The 17,204-nt window shown below is 37.1% G+C and overlaps 1 protein-coding gene across 1 annotated transcript in view; it reads left to right on the forward strand.

Moving 5' to 3' along the window:
- cxxc4 (CXXC finger 4) overlaps positions 1–14,858 on the forward strand; it is a 46,442-nt gene extending 31,584 nt beyond the window's left edge. The window contains exon 3 of the mRNA XM_084096590.1: positions 13,775–14,858. Within this exon, the coding sequence (XP_083952716.1) occupies positions 13,775–13,819 (45 nt within the window). The 3' untranslated portion in view covers positions 13,820–14,858. The remainder of the gene's footprint in view (positions 1–13,774) is intronic.
- The last annotated feature ends 2,346 nt before the right edge of the window (positions 14,859–17,204 follow it).

The raw sequence follows: 17,204 nt of genomic DNA on the forward strand, positions 1-17,204 counted from the left end.
GAAATCATTCTAATATGATAATTTGATACTCAGTTATTATCAATGATGGAAACAGTTGTTCTGTTTAATATATTTTTTTGGAATACTTTTTTCAGGATTCATTGATGAGTAAAACGTTAACAGCATTTATTCATAAAAACAGCATTTATTCAAAATAAAAACATTTCTAACAATATAAATCGTTACCATCACCTTTTATCAATTTAACGCATTCTTGTTGAATTAAAGTACTAATTTCTTTAAAAAAAAATAGTTATTGTTCCCAAACTTTTGAACGGTAGTGTATATTGTTACAAAAGATTTATATTCTAAATAAATACAGTTCTTTTTAACTTTTTATTCATCAAATAATCCTGAAAAAAGTATCTCAGGTTATAAAAAAATATTAAGCAGCACAACTGTTTCCAACATTGATCATAAATCAGCATATTAGAATGATTTCTGAAGGATCATAAGACACCAAAGACTGGAGTACTTGCTGATGAAAATTCAGCTTTGCATCACAAAAATAAATTACATTTTAAAGTATATTAAAAAAGAGAACCATTATTTTAAATTGTAATAATATTTCATAATATTACTGTTTTTTTGTTTTTTTGTTTTTTTTTAACTGCAGGCTTGATGAGCATAAGAGACTTCTTTCAAAAGCATTAAAAATAGTAGTGTTTCCAAACTTTTGACTGGTACTGTATATATATATATATATTTATTTTTTTTACCATACATTTTTTAATGGCAGGGTGTCATGATTAGGCAAACTGTCCCTTTCATCCAAGGCTGTTTTTGTTTTACTTCAGCTGATGTGTCTTTAATGTACGTCAGCGAGCGTGTTTCACTCTTAAACTCATCCACGTTGACAGCCCACTGCTGATTGAATTTGAGTCTAAGCAGCATCTGCCATTATCATCCTCATGGTCTTGAGTGGTTTATCTGCGGCCTCCACGAATCACCATATCAGGGCTGCTGGGGGTGGGGGAGAAGGGATGGGATTGGATAGGATGCGTGTATGTCTGTTTGTGTGCGTGAGACAGAGAAAAAATTTGCATGTGTTTCAGTGCATATATGTGTTTTTTTTGCCATTTGATTAGGGTTTGATTATGAGTCAGCACTCATCTCTCCTCTCTTTCCTTCTACTCTCTCTCACCTCAATCAGAGCAGGACATACACGGCCCATGTCATTAACTGCACCTGCCATCCCCAATCAGTGTCAATGGCTGTTAGGACCCCCACTGCATCCAGAACTCTCTTTCATTCAGCCTGCCTGATTTTGGCTCTGATGTGTCTTCCTTTTGTGAGCAGGACATAGGACTGTATTCTTTATTCAGTACATCTCAATCACATAAATACATCCATGCTGATTATTGGTAAGAATAGAGGAATAATAGAATTAAAGCGATTTTACAGTGTAACTTTCGGTAATTATAGTGTACCTATAAAGTACTTACATGCAAGTAATACTTACAGTATAAATAATTTTTTATTCTCCTGGTTGTTACCCCTTTATTCCCCAAATTTTGCATATTGTTCCCTTATGGCTCGTTTCCACTGAGCGGTACGGTACGGTACGGTACGGAACGGTACGCATTTATTTGCGTTTCCACTATCAAAAGTTGTGAATGGTACCAAAATGCCGAACCGTACCGTACCACTTTTTAGGTACCCTTCCATTGGGGTACCTAGCACAGTGGAACGGTACTAAAAGGTGGAGCTAGACTCACTGCAGGACGTTGATTGGTTGACAGAGAATCGTCACTTGCGCGTGCTACAAGAGGAATGACAACATAAGAAGCGCCATTTTTTAATATAAAGTTTAATATAATACTACTGTTACTGTATCACGAAATGTAATTTTAAGAGTTTTTCAGGCGAGAATGTAGTTGTTTAAAGCTCAAATCTGTGGTTTATTTATAAAGATGATTATTTTTTTCCCCGGTTGTGAGATCCATGCGTTCAGCGGGCGCTCGGTGCTCATGTTTCCCGGCTGGATGAGCCTTTCCTCGGCTAGTCCTCGGCGTTCGTCGCTGACTCCGACGGTAGTGGTTAAACATAAGATATAATTCGTTTTGTGTAGACCTAACGGGCGATCTTTGGTCCCGTGAATATATAATGAGTTCCCTGTCAATCGTTTTGGCTGAGGGATAAGTTTAGTTAACGTTATTTGTGTTTAACTTTACTTGTAATGTTAGACTAACGTTATAGAGCGCTGCATTTGGATATTTGACTGAATTGTTTACTTTATTTCTTATTGTATAGCTTTGTACTTTACTTTACTGAAATTTTACAAAAATAAATATGGTTTCTTGTCATTTTTATTAAAAGATTATCACTGATGTTTATTGCAACATTTGTACAAATGCATATATTGCCTGGAATATGTTTATTTTATTTATTTTTTTAAACGAAAAGAGGTAACGTTAGGGTTTTGTTTTAAATTTCGTTTTGTTATAAATAGAATAACGTATAACGTGCAGTGAATAATCAATATGCGTTGCGCATGAACCACATTTGTGTCCCTATAATGTTTAATTTATTTAAATGAAAACGAAAAGAGGCAGAGTGGTGTTTTAAAACATATTTCGTTTTATTGTTGCTTAAAATGTACATACAGAGTAAGTTAACAGAGATAACCGGAGTAGCAGAGCGAGCTGAGTGACGCTTTTAAGAACGCGCTGTACCATGTAGTACATGGCACATGGCAAGTACAAACTTTGCGTACTTGATATTGAGAAAAGCCTGATGTCGGCGCTTGTCTTCTTGTGACAAACATGTTGAGAAGCAAGAACAAGATCTGCTGTATGTCATCCATTGTAGTTTACTATGTTCTTCTTCGCGCGAAAATGACGTCGATCGAAACACCACGCCTATCAAGTAAGGGTACTGTTGGCAGTGGAAACGCTAGCCAGATCATGGTTAACAGACCCGAACCGTACCGTACTGTCCCGTACCGTACCGTACTGCTCAGTGGAAACGAGGCATTAGAGAAGGGGTACTTATTCTACTATTATGATACAACAATTTTACATTTGGGAGCAATTTAGCAAGAACATAACCAAAGAGTATAGAAGTACCAAGAGGCGAAACTCCGTTGCAGTTTTGACAACAGCCACTAGGTGGCGCTTCGGTAGCGCGGCCGCCATTTTGGACTGAACCAACGGCTTTACCGTTAGCACAACTACCGTATACAGCATTAACATTATGTCTGGAAATAATTGGAAACAAAGAAAACAGTGTTCTGCCATCAACTGCAACAACTACCAGTGTACAACCAATCAACTAGCATTTCATAGATTCCCCAAAGATCCAGAGAGGTAAAGTAGAAAAGGTTTTTATTAGCTTTAAAGTGAGCTAACGTCAACGATAACAGGTGCTGTAACGTTAATGTAAGCTATCCCATAACCGCAGTAACAGTTTGCTAATGTTATGTATTTGGTCGAAATTGTCAAGACTCGAAATGGGCTTTTTCGCATACAGAGATATATGAGATATATGAACACCTAACCTGGCAAATGACCACTTTATTAATTCATTGTTATCACTAAATTAACCCTTTAACTGTCACCTTTTTTTCGCATAAACATGAAATCACTATCCAAACTTAAATGGTTGTAATTCAAGAATGCTTTGGAATATAGACCTATGGTTGGTCTTGTTTTAAAGAAGACATTTGTCAGATTATAAAAGTTTATTAAAATGTACAAATTTAAAAATATAATTATTTATATTTTATATAAAATATATATATTACAAAATATATTTTACTCTAGAATTGCAAGAAAATGAAAGCAAAAAATCTGAACAAGTTGTGTTCCACATTTTAGGTTGATATGTTGATATCTTGCTCCCTCACCCTTTCTGCCGTGTGCTCTAACGTTACACGGTTTGGAGCTGCGCGCTCTTGCTCGCTCGCTCTAGATTCCGGGAGATTTTAGCTAATTTGTGGGCATCAGGGAGCCGCTATCAATATGCGGGAGACTCCCGGAACTTCCGGGAGACATGGGATGTCTGCTATAGAGATATTAAAAACTAGAAATAACTATTTTGTTCATTTAACCGCTTTTGAATTTGAACCGGTATCGTTCAATTCTATGACAGCTGTGTTGTGTTCAGTCCAAGATGGCGGACCTGCAGCTCTGCGCATGGGTGCGTTTGTTGCAATGGAACGTTCTATTGAGTTTCGCCTCTTGGTACTTCTATACTCTTTGACATAACTGCGTACCTTTTTGTAATAATGATGTACCAATACATACTATATTGGCTTTTTAAAAATTACAGGTTACATATCTATGCATTTATACAGTAATATTTAATAACTAGAAAAATGCATTTCCGGAGGAACTGCAAAGTGTGCTTGCTCGGGTGGATAGATGCGAGATGCGAGAAAAAATGTGAGAAAAAAGATGTCAAACTGTCTTTTATTTTCGAATTTAATTCCTCAATCAGTGCTGGACCGGCATTTTCTGTCTTCCGCTTAGCCCTGGCCGTAGACAGATCATATGTTTCACGCTGTCAATGCAGTGGTCTGCGTTGCGCTGATCTTATTCACACTATCGAGTGTAGGTGTAGCATTCTAACATTGAGTCATAATGAGCTGTTTGTGAAGAAATTATCCGCTTCCAAATTATGTCATTTTAATCACGAAATTGAAACATTAAAAAACAATTTGCTCTTTATGGTGTGCGAGTGATAGAGCGCGGCAGGAACGAACCATCAGCTTGCAGCGTAACAACATTGAATGCTCGGCCGAACAGCTGATCATAGCTGTACAGGGCGCCTTATTATTTTTCATCTCCATAAATATATCTAGTAGTAAAGCTAATGCAAGGGCTAGAAATCTATTAATCTTTTGCTGATACTTCCTTAGCTGTGTCTGAAACCGCTCACTCGTTCACTCATTCACTAATCCCTACATAGTGAATGGCAGTTGAGTGCACTACATCAGCAAAGAATTCGGACGCTGACATAATTATCACGCGCCAGAGAACTCGGACAATTTGTCATAAACATTACCTACCCATCTTTAATATTTCCTTTTTTTGGCTGTATGAATTGTATGTAACAATTGTATGTATGTATTTTTCATGTTTATTGCGTTATTTGATTAAAAAAAAAAAGATAATAAAAACACTTGCTTGTCATATTTATTTACTTTTTACATTTATATGTGAAAATAAAAGAAAACAAAACACTACACAACACATTTGTTTATTCAAATATAGATATAACGGTATATAAATAAATAACCAGGCGTCTGGTCTTATAAATGATTGTTTTCTAACTGGCGTGCACCGTTGCCATGGTGACATTTTTGTTTATTTTTCATTCGCGCTCTCAGCAAGTGTACATCGTATGTACACTCGAATTCAGAGAGGATTGTGGGTAAAAGTAGTGAAGAATGTAGGGAATGATGTCGTTCACTCAGAATTCGGACACCACTACAAAATGGCCGACACCCTAAATAGTGCACTATATAGTGGATAGGGAGCGATTTCAGACACAGCTCTTGTCATCATGGAGAGCGCAGTTCATGGTTGCATAGCAACGACAGACGCCATAGGAGAACAAGCGCTTGTGGAAAGGAGACAGCGGCGCGCTCGCGCTTTCCACTTGTTTTTACACATCTAATGTGCGTTCTATTCGACAGGGCAGTGTTCACTGCTCCCCTACTCCCTGAGCACGGTATATCAGTTGAAGTGGACTTCACTGACAATAACCGCTCATTTGAAACGCCCTGCAAATGTCATCAAAGAAAGTCAATGACGGAGTCGCGCAGATTATGATATAACATAAATATATATAGGACTAAATTCATATTTTAATTTGTATTATTATATTATATATTTACAATTATATTGCACTATTTTACAACTACCTAAAATAAAATCACTTTACTTCACAAACTAGCTAAGCTGGCTGCATTCACTGAGGTAAATTATAATCATCAAAAATAGTATATGTAATATTCACAAAAATAACCGTTAAAAATACTGTCATTTGTATAACAATGGCGAAATGTATGAATACTTACACACATACGTAAACTCCTCCATCGTTAGTTATGACCGTTCTGACTGGTGATGACGTGGTGCGCGAAATGACAGTTGGGTGATCATCGCTCTCCACTTCCTGTGAAGTGATGTATCGATGTTCCCTTATTCCCTATGCCGTGCGCAGTGCCCTTCAAACTGAACATGTTCGCTCCCTTCAGATTAGAATCTAACTTAAGATGGCGGAAAACCCTGTGAAGTCCACTTCGCAGTCCACTTACGGTCAAATGGAACGCACCTCTAGAGCGACGTTGTTGATTGTTTGAGCATGTGACTGCGCGTTTCTCTTTGTTTTCTATTGTTATGCGCAGCATATTTCCCGTGCGCACAAACACAGCCATAGACAATGAATTGTTTGTTCGGTTAGCGAAGAAGAGCATGATGTATTTTGTATAAAGTTTTTTTTTGTTTTTTTTTGTTATTAACTGCTTTGAGAACTGGAAATGCACAATTCATGCATACAAATCTGTATATATTAATAAATGAAGATGATTAAATTAGACCAATGCAAAAAACGAAATTCATGCCTGCATTTATTAAGACAAACCTAGTAAAAACGAATGCAGTATATACACTGACTTGGCAGCTCTGTCAAATGTAATACAACAGTGCCACCTACTGTCTAAATGCATTAACATTAAAAGTGTGAGGTGAAACTCTTGCATAGACATAGGTAAATGGGTTTGTCTATTAGCCTGAAATAAATTATTTTTTTTTTAAATCAGATCTTGTGCTTCCTCACATTGGAGTCCCGAGTTAATGTACAAAGTTTGGTTTCAATACGTGACAGAGTTCCTGAGATATGGACAACTTCCTGTTTGGCGACTACGCCGCTGATTTCGTTTGGCTGTGACGGGCAAACGCTTCCAAAAATCAAAAATCCTTCTAGTAACTTTTGTGAGGCTTAGTCCAAGGATCATGTACGTCCAGTTTCGTGAAGTTCGGACCAAATTTGTGACCTGTGAAAATTTAGTTTCGCTTTCTGTTCAATCCAATATGGCGGACGAATGACATGGACTCGTGATGTCATCTTCGCGAGCAACTTACACCGGTACTGACCGTTGCTTTCAGCAAGCACACTTAATAACTGTAGTAATCCATACGACCCCAATGGATGGATCAGTGTCTTCTGAAGTGAAACGATGGGTGTTTGTAAGAAAAATTATAATATTTTATAATAAACTTTTTAAACTTATGAGTCAGCATGATGTTAACGGTTTCTTAATTTCTATTGCTTCAGACCAACTGTAATAAGTTGTTTTTCAAATAAAGGTTTTTGAATCAGTGATATTAGATCTGTGCATGTATTTTTATTGTACTTAACCTGTAACTTCATGGAACAAGATGGTAACAAGCACCACTTTCATTTACGGCCCGCAATGTCACACTTACCCTGTAACTACATGGAACAAGAGTATATTTCCCAGTAAAAAAAATGCAATAGTTTTAGCTTTACTTGCCTTGAAACATGTAAGCCCAAACTTAAACATCCACACTTTTGCTATAAAAAAACAAAGAAAAAAAACAACAGCTGTATAAATGCATAGATATGTGCCCTGTAATTTTTAAAAAGCCTATACAGTATGTATTGGAACACAATTATTAGAAAAAGGTCATAATAGTAGAATAAGTACCCCTTAGTTCTATAATACTTACAGTATAAATATTTGTTTTATTCTCCTGGTTGTTACACCTTTATTCCCCAAACTTTACATATTGTTCCCTTATACTTACATGCAAGTACTTTATACGTACTCTATAATTACCGAAAGTTACACTGTAAATTCATCTTAATTACGCAGTACTTTCCGGGCTGTAATCTAAAGCGTTACCCAAATCCTTAATATAATAAATATATTCATATAGTTATATTTTTAGCATTTTAAATATATATTTTAGATCCTTTTTAACTGTATCCCCAAAACCCCCAAACACAGCCACTTTTCTTTATAATGTTTATTGTGTGTGTGTGTGTGTGTGTGTGTGTGTGTGTGTGTCGTCCTGGTAATAAAAGAAAAGATGGCAATATCCAAAATTTATGTCCTCGAATATACAGATTGTTCAGTATAAAAATCATTATGTCCATGGAAATGTCCTAATAAAACATACACACACACACATTATAAAGAAAAATGGTAACACTTTACAATAAGGTCTCATTAGTTAGCATCAGTGGTTAACATCAGTTATCAGTGGCTACATTAGTTAAAGGGACACTCCACCCATTTGCACTAAGCATTGTTAGAAACCCAGTCATACTATTGAATGGTCGTGCAACACTCTCTCATTTTCCCCTGAGACGGGAGAAATCCGTTATTTACCTCTTACACTTCCTCCCACAATGACGCAAAAATCGTCATTTTGCGTCATTGTCGGAGGAAGTGTAAGAAGGGGGGATTTCTGTTGAGACTACAGACACTCGTTCCTCATCTTTCCCAGGGGGCGGGACCCGCTCACGCTACAGACCTATTACAGATCAGTGGGTGGGACTTTACTCTCTGAAACTGAAAGCAATATCCTCCATCTTGTTTGAAGCTAAGCTAACAGGCGCTGTGGAGACAGATGTAAAGTTATGACAATAGCGGAGGGTACACAATATGATATAGAAGAAGAGGATTTCGGAAGTCTGATGCTTGAATCAGGTGTTTGTGGCTACCTCTACAAGCCGCATTATAGCGAAGAGCAGCCGAGGCAGAAGACCTGCCTGCCACGGACGAGGAGCCCGGACTGGCTCGAGTTAGGGCGGACTGGTGGCGCCGGTGATCTCACTATGCAACTACGAACACAGAGATATAGTCCGTCTGCGGCAAAGAATTTCAACGATGACAATTTCTCCTGGACGAAATCTCTGAATCAGACGAGGACACGGACGTTTGTGTTGTGAACTATCCTAGTTTCGCACCGCATATGTTCTGACTGAACATCCCGGTACCATGCAATAATTCACCTTTTCGAAAGAAATACAAACGAGGAGTAATGCACTAATGAGTTCGCCAACTAACTAGACATTTTGTGTGAAATGAATTTCAAGTTCTGGTGGTAGCTAGCCTTGTAGACGGAAGGGTGATTTCTCTTATAGGCAGATATGCGCTGTTCTGGATTAGTGGGAGTGGCTTGCCGAGCTGTGCAATGTGGTGCATTATGGGAGTTGTTGTCTTTCATACAAATGCGTCCTGAAGTTATTTTTTGTCTTTCCTCGGTCACGAAAGCACCAAATTCAAAATTTATTTTACATTTCGACTACATATATGACCCACTTTCAATAAAAAACAATGTTCCTATGGGTGGAATGCCCCTTTAACATGAACTAATAATGAACTGCACTTCCCTTTCGTGGTCACTACGAGTTATGTCGTTGTCGTCTCGACGTAATGTCTCCGTTCCCTGCTCAGAGAACGAGGGTTACATACGTAACCGAGACGTTCTACAGAATTCATTAGTCTTTGTTAATGTTAATTTTAACATTGACTAATACATTATTAAAATCCAAAGTTGTATTTTTTAACATTAGTTCTTGCACTAAAGTAACATGAAGAAACTGTGAACAGCAGTATTTTTAACTAACACTAACAAAAACAAATGCAGTAACAAATGCATTGCTCATGGTTAATACATTAACTAATGTAACAAATGAAACCTTGTTGGATAACACTTTATAATCGGTCAGTTGTGAGTCATTTATAAGTGGTTAGTTAATGATGAACTAATCATTTACAAAACATTCATAAATGATAAGCAAGGGATATACTAACATTTTATGTATGTTTTGTAAATTCTGTTACAAGTCATTTACAAGTGATTAGTAAATGATTAACTAATTATTTACAAAACATGACTATGCGTTCATAAATGATTAATAAGTGATATGTTAATTATTTTATGTATGTTTTGTAGATTCAGTTATAAGTCATTTACAAATGATTAGTTAATGATTAACTAATCATTTACAAAACATGAATATGCTTTTCATAAATGTTTAATAAATTATGTTACTTTTTTTTAATGTATGTAGCAATTAGAGGGTGCAGAAAGTGTTGTAAATGCCTTGAATACACGTACAGATCATTTGTAACAGGTAAGAAAGATCTACCAATGATATGTAACACATTTATAAGTGATGAATAGTTTACACTTTAGATTATGGGATGCAGAAAGTGTTGTAAATGATTTATTCATGCGTTTACACATCATCTATAAGTAAGGAATAATTGACGACAGGCCGTTGAATTATTAGAAAAATAATGCACACCCGAGGAGGTAATGCGGTCACGACGCGAAGCGGAGTGATGCACACCTCGGGTGTGCATTATTTTTCAAATAATTCAACGGCCTGAAGTCAATTATTCCGCTTATACTACTTATTACCACACCTCGAAACATTGTTCAGATTATGCATTTCAAGACGTTTGTAAAGTTTTTGTCATTAAAATGCTCTTGTATATAATAGGACTAATTTCTTACGCATCTAATCCCATGCCTCCGTTGCTAATTCCAAAACGTCATTTTAGAGTTAGTAACGGAGGTTTGAGCCACTGATAGCAGACTAATGCTGGGGACACACGACTAGCTGACACATTCTCTGACTGTTTTCATCGACTGCAGCAGATTTTAAACACCGACTTTGAACACAGACTGAACGCGCTGAACAGTTTGGGCATGATCAGTCATAAGTATCAAATTACATTCATTATGCAGTTATTAATGCAGTTATTAGAGAGAGATGTTGCAATAATGAGACAGAAAAGCATGTGCGTCAATATTATTATTTATTTATTAATTCAATTCGTTTTAATTAATTCGTTCATTCTTTTTTATTATTTTTTTTAATTTATTTTTTATTATTGACAGATGACAGTAGACTATAGCCAAATAAATGAAACACAAAGCCCTTTTAACAAGTAGGCCTATCAATAATTATTTATTTGTTGTATTATCTGCAATAAAAATCCTTGCTGCAGTACTATCCATTTATTTAGCCTATATTCAGTTTAATTTTCTATTGATTATAGATAGGACTATATAGGCCTATTTTATTTATTAAAATTAAACTGCATGTTTCTATTGATTGTGAAGCTAGACATTGAAAATTGCAGATCAAGCGCATGGGGCTAAATGCTTTTTCTTGTTATGAATTGTATCCTATTTTCCGTTATTATGGTTAACTACGCGAAGTGATATGGAACTGTAATGCGGTCAAGACCTGCCTGGAACTACTTTAGCTGTGCGTTTCCCTGAAAATAATGCACACCTTAGAACGTTCGTCAACCAATCAGATTCCAGCATTCAATGACCCTGTAGTATAACAGGTGTTGAACACTGTAGAGCAGGGATGGACAACTTCGGTCCTGGAGGGCCACTGTCCTACAGAGTTTAGCACCAACCCTGAAAAAATCACCTGCCTGTAATTTTCTAGTAATCCTGAGTACCTTGATTAGCTTGTTCAGGTGTGTTTGATTAGGGTTGAAGCTAAACTCTGTAGGACAGTGGCCCTCCAGGACTGAAGTTGCCCATCCCTGCTGTAGTGTGTACTGTGGTGAGGGTATAGACCGCTGTCTTCTCTGAAACACATGGAGTCTTTACTGTGCACCTGATGTGAGCAAAACATACAAACAAATGTAACATAATTTATTAAACATTTATGAAACGCATAGTCATGTTTTGTATATGATTAGTTAATCATTAACTAACCACTTATAAATGACTTACAACTGAACGTTATTATAAAGTGTTACCAATAAAGATTGCTAAATTAAGACTGAAACTGAAGTTCCAATGGAGAATCAAAGATCAGCTCTGATATTATCTGATTTTGGACCAATCAGACCAGTTTTACAAAATAGGCCTACTAATATTAGCTGACTTTAGAACAAATAGAATCTCTGTATTCTTGACAAAGGCTAAGCTTTGAATGCAGGATTATATACATGTATACCCATGTATTTGTCCTGACATCTTTTGATTGGAAATAAAACCTCAAAGTTACTTGCATGTACCCCCGTTGTATCACTACCCCCCAATCTCCTGTTCTCTTCTCCCTCCCTCTCTCTGGGTGGCTTGATGGAGTGATTTTGATGGAGTGCGCAGGCGGGAGAGAGCCGTCATCGAGCTGTGCTAATTGAGCTCTCTTTGTGCCTGGTCACAGCAGTGAGGCGAGGAGAGACGGCTGGAAGTGAATTTGAGCAGCACTCAGGAAGCCTCAACCAGATCAATAGTGCGAGACTTAACAAAACGCAGACATGCCGGCCACGCACATCAGGGTCATTACTGTCTACAGCGAGCCACATTTCCACCAGGGACTGATCAATGGGGGAATATAAACCACAACTTATTTCAGTGGTTTCTCATTCAAAAAAAAAAAGTTTATTTATTTATTTATTTATTCGTTTTTAGAAAAATCTCAACACTGGGATTTTTTTTTTTTGTGTGGTTGGCAGCTATACAACATAGGCTATATGTGAGAAGAAAATTACTCTACTTTGTCCCTGTCTCTTTCTGTTTCTCTCATGCTCTTACTGAAGATATCATCGTCCTGAACCCTTGGGCTAGGATTTTGGATGATTTTTTGCTTTACCCCTTATGATTCAGAACATTCATTAAAATACTTTTTTGCTACTCATCGTGAAAAATAGTTCTCCTTATTTTCTGACTGGAACTTTGAGGTTAAGGGAGCTCAGCTCCTTCAGAATAAGATCTGTGTTGGTCTAGCCATATCTTTATTATTCTTAAAGTAAGAGGTCAAAAGTTTAAATGTCATTTTTCATTAAGCACAACAAAGACTCGAATAACCACAGAGTAGGTTTTTTTTTTTTTTTTTTTTTTTTGCATTGAGTGCAAACTGGAATGTCAAGTGTGAACATGAATGTTGAGTGCAAACAAGCAGTTTTTAGGAAAGTGTGGTGTTTCAATAATTCTGGAATGCCTTCAGTGATAGATGCAGTTCTCAATTTACCAGCAATGCACCCAGGTTTAAATAAGATGTGTAGGTTACTTTATTATTTTACTGTTTACTGATTTTATTTATATTATTGATGTTCTTGTGTTTCTTGTCATTTTAATTTATTTGTGGTGATTATTATTGATTTAGATGACATAGATGAATATGCTGTTTGAAAAAAGGTTCTTTTGACACTCATACCTATTTTGATTTATGTTACATTCTTTTGCCTATTAAAATCTGTTGAATGCTCCATTGCTTTGAGCTTTTAAGCTTATATGTCCATTATCCTAGACCACTGGCTAAAATTTTGTCTCAAAGGCTTTCTTATTTATTTATTTATTTATTTATTTATTTAATTAGACACATCATACAGTAGATTACAAGAGAACCAAACAGCACTCTCTGGACATGAAATAGAAAAGAAAAAGGGAAAAAAAATTAACATGTGTGACATACTGTAAATTACATAATTACTACACTGAACATGTCATTTTGTAATAGTTTTGAAATGTATTTGTTACTGTATGCCCTGTTTTGAGAAAGAAATGTATTTGTTCAGATGAATACTCAAGCAGGAGACATCAGGACAAAAACCTAATACGATGCAGGATTTATTGTCTTCTTTTATGTCAGTTGCAGATTGAATAAACTAATAAGCAAAGAGACTTATTTGACTTTTGACTTTCTGGTAAACATTTGGAATAATGTAGCGATAGGGTGAAATGTAGCAACGTTTAAAGCATTAACTAATGTGGGGCTGATTCTCTATACTTTCCTTTTGTGTTTTCTCTAGAGAACACCGGTAAACAACGGGGAAGCATTTCGATGGTTCTTTTAGGACTCTGAACCAAGTGACATCATATGCAGTGGTCACAGACTTACTACAAAAGGAACTTGCAGGGCAACAGGGACCCAAAATGAAACCCAGACTGTGGATGACAGAGCATGAGAGAGGGTGGGACAAAAACAAAACAAACAAAAAAACACCTTTGTAATTTTATTTCCTGTGTAATTAATATTGTAATTTTGGCAGCATCATAATGTATATTTTTCAGTGTCTATCAATGTGTTTCAGTGTCTTGGCTGTGCAAGTTGCAACCATTCTTGTAAAGAACTGAGTAGACAATCATTACAAACAGGAGAAAATAATGTCAACCGATGGGCTATTGGCCAAAGGGATCACAAACCTCTTTAAAACACAACATAAATCTTTAGATCTGGAGCAATAATCATAAAGGTAATTGTTCTCTGCCATCATATTCCATATTTCTCTGGAATGATCTTAAGAATACCTCTTTTCACCTTAACCAGTTTGAGAGGACACGTTGTGACCTCTGTTATTAATGTGATATTTTGTAATTGACACACTATACGAACAGTAAACAAAAGCCAGTTTCTTTATTTTCAGCTGTGTTGATTTTGTGTGGCATATTTCAGTGCAGGGCACATTATCTTGTTGCCATGGCATACTTTTAAAAGTCTGGTAAGACTGAGAGAAGGTGTTTTAAGGTTGTTTGTATAGTCTCTCAAAGTTCGATTGCATTCCACTTAATTTTGGTTGAAACTGTTTAAAAAGCTGCCTAAAGGTAGGTAGAGAACCAGTAAATAACTTTTGTGAACATCACAGTAAGATTTGTGACTTGCATTTTTAATTCTCACAACACAGTAAACGACACATTCCGAATGAATTATCCAATAAGTTGCTCATTGTCTTTACCCTAATGTTGCATGTGTAAATGTGTTTTTAATTAAAAAACTTGTATATTGTTGTTGTGATGCTTTTATGTGTTAAAACAATAAAGGAAAAAAAAAAGTGTGATAAACGTAATTTGATGCTAGGAAACACTAACATTTTTAATTATTTTTTAATCACACATGTGCAGTTAAATGTCATTTGTATATATTTCTTGTCTTTCTCTTATCCTATTACAAGCATACATTTCCTGTGTCTCTGTGTACATAATTGTAATGCAAACCCTCACAGGTGATAAAAAGTGGGAAGAAAATACAGGGGGGAAAACAGGCATTGTCATTGCCATCTTCCCCTGGAATGCAAAAATGTCACATGGAAAAGAGAGTGGCTCCCAGAGGCGTTAAGCTTTAAAGAGAGACTGAAATCCCATGTGGTTTGTAATGCTTGCAAAGGCTGGGTTTTGGGGGGATGGTTTGGGTGGATGGAATACTGAAGTTTGATGGCTAGACGAGTGTTTTGGTAAATCAAGCTTTGGATATTGTGAGGATGGAATCATATTTCAATGGTTGGAAAAAGGAAAAAAATATTATTATTATTATTATTATTATTTTTGCTGGGGAGATTGAAGGGAAACAATTTATGGCAAATATAACATTATCAATAAATATACACTAACACCTGGTTTCAAACTAGCTAGCCTCTACTGGGCGACAGCATAGGTTAAAATGCAAACTACAACTACAGCTGGCAAAAATATAGGCTACAACAACTATTTATATACAAGCTAAATAAACCAAATCAACCCATGGAAAAACGTGCATGTGACGTAATTTATGCAATATAATATTACGGTGCTTCTTGCAAATTTCATGACACTTTCAAAGTGAAATGTCCAGTGAGTGTCACTAAAAGCGCGTTCAGTTTCATCTGAAATAGATGAATGTAAATTTGGCAATGTTTTGTTACACTGGCTGTTGTACATATCGTGACAGTTCGGAAAGGAAATGTCCAGTGAATGGCACTGACAGGTTAATGTTCTATTGCGTTTGGAATTAACGTACACCTCCACTAAGCTCTACCTTAAGCCTAATCGATAGTGTTACCAAACAAATGTGAGATAACAAATACATTTTTCTGTAAGTAACCATGTCAATTTAGTTAGTTCTACAGGTCTTGAGAGCTCTTTTATCGTGACTCATGTTTCACAGGATTCATACCCAAACACTAAGAATCACAAATGCAATGCTGTACCAGTTGAGCAACCGAACAAGTTTACTACATCAGAAAAATGAACACATATTGATCTATATGTGATGCAAACGTCAAAATGTATAAGTTTGAAAATCATGCACAAAGTGTTTTGAGGTCATAGAATTGTGAAAGGAACAGCATGAAAATAAATCTTTATTAATCTATAATCTTCCCCATCATTCATAATTTGTGTGAAAAGAAATAAAACTGATTGGTGTTGCCACCAGTGGTCATTTTAGCTGGAGACTGCTGTGAATTGCATGTATGTGTAAGTTTTTGGAGTTTAACAAAAATGTATGTAGAGGCACATTTTTCCAGTGAGCGTAGGTTGACAACCAAAGAAAATGTCTCGGTTACATAACCCTAGTTCCCTGAAGAGGGAACGAGACCACTGCGTCGAAACGCTGTGGGAACATCTCTGCGTGATTGCGTCATAAAGCACGTATGAAACCAGTCCAATGGCGTGACAGAACGTCATGTGACGTCATCGACCAGGAAACTATAAAGCACACCTGAACCAAACAACGTCAGCTTCAGATAGGCTGAAGCAAGTTGATTACGGGCATACCGGGAGTATGGCAGGGTGACATAGCATCTCGTTCCCTCTTCAGGGAACCTCTCGGTTACGTATGTAACCCTCGTTCCCTGAGTAGGGAACGGAGACGTTACGTCAGTGACGACGAATGGGGTTTCGCTTAGAAAGCCTATCATCTTCGAGTATATAAAATGAGCCAATGGCAATGAAATGCCATGGGTCTGCGGAATTTGCATAGCGTAACTTGCTACCCACCTCGTGGGTATATAAGGAAGTACACTGGCAACATGCAGATATGTCTTCGCTGAGGAGCTGAGACTGAGCTCAAGCGTTCCAGCGGTACAGCGGAAGTGGCAGGGAGACTTAACTACTCAGGGAACGAGGGTTACATACGTAACCGAGACGTTCCCTTTCGTGGTCACTACGAGTTACGCCAGTCTAATCACGCCACCTCGGCTGTCTTCCAGTGCCCTGCGTAAGTCTGAGCTCCCTGTCGTGAGACTGGCACGGACGAAGGACTCCTACTTAACACAGGAATACCAAGGTACACTGGGAAGCATAGCTCAGTGGAAATGGAGTATATAGAGTATCACTGGGGTGTCCAGCCGCAGGTGGAATATTTCAACCCCAGGGGTGGCAAGGTGGCTTGCCGAGGGAAAGACACATGCTCAGAGAGCCTTACAGTGGAAGTACACATGTGGGGGTTGCCCAGAGGGGGAACCATGCACATGGAGGCACCTAGCC

Source organism: Abramis brama, assembly GCF_963993115.1.
Source record: "Abramis brama genome assembly, chromosome: 2".
NCBI classification, from domain to species: domain Eukaryota; kingdom Metazoa; phylum Chordata; class Actinopteri; order Cypriniformes; family Leuciscidae; genus Abramis; species Abramis brama.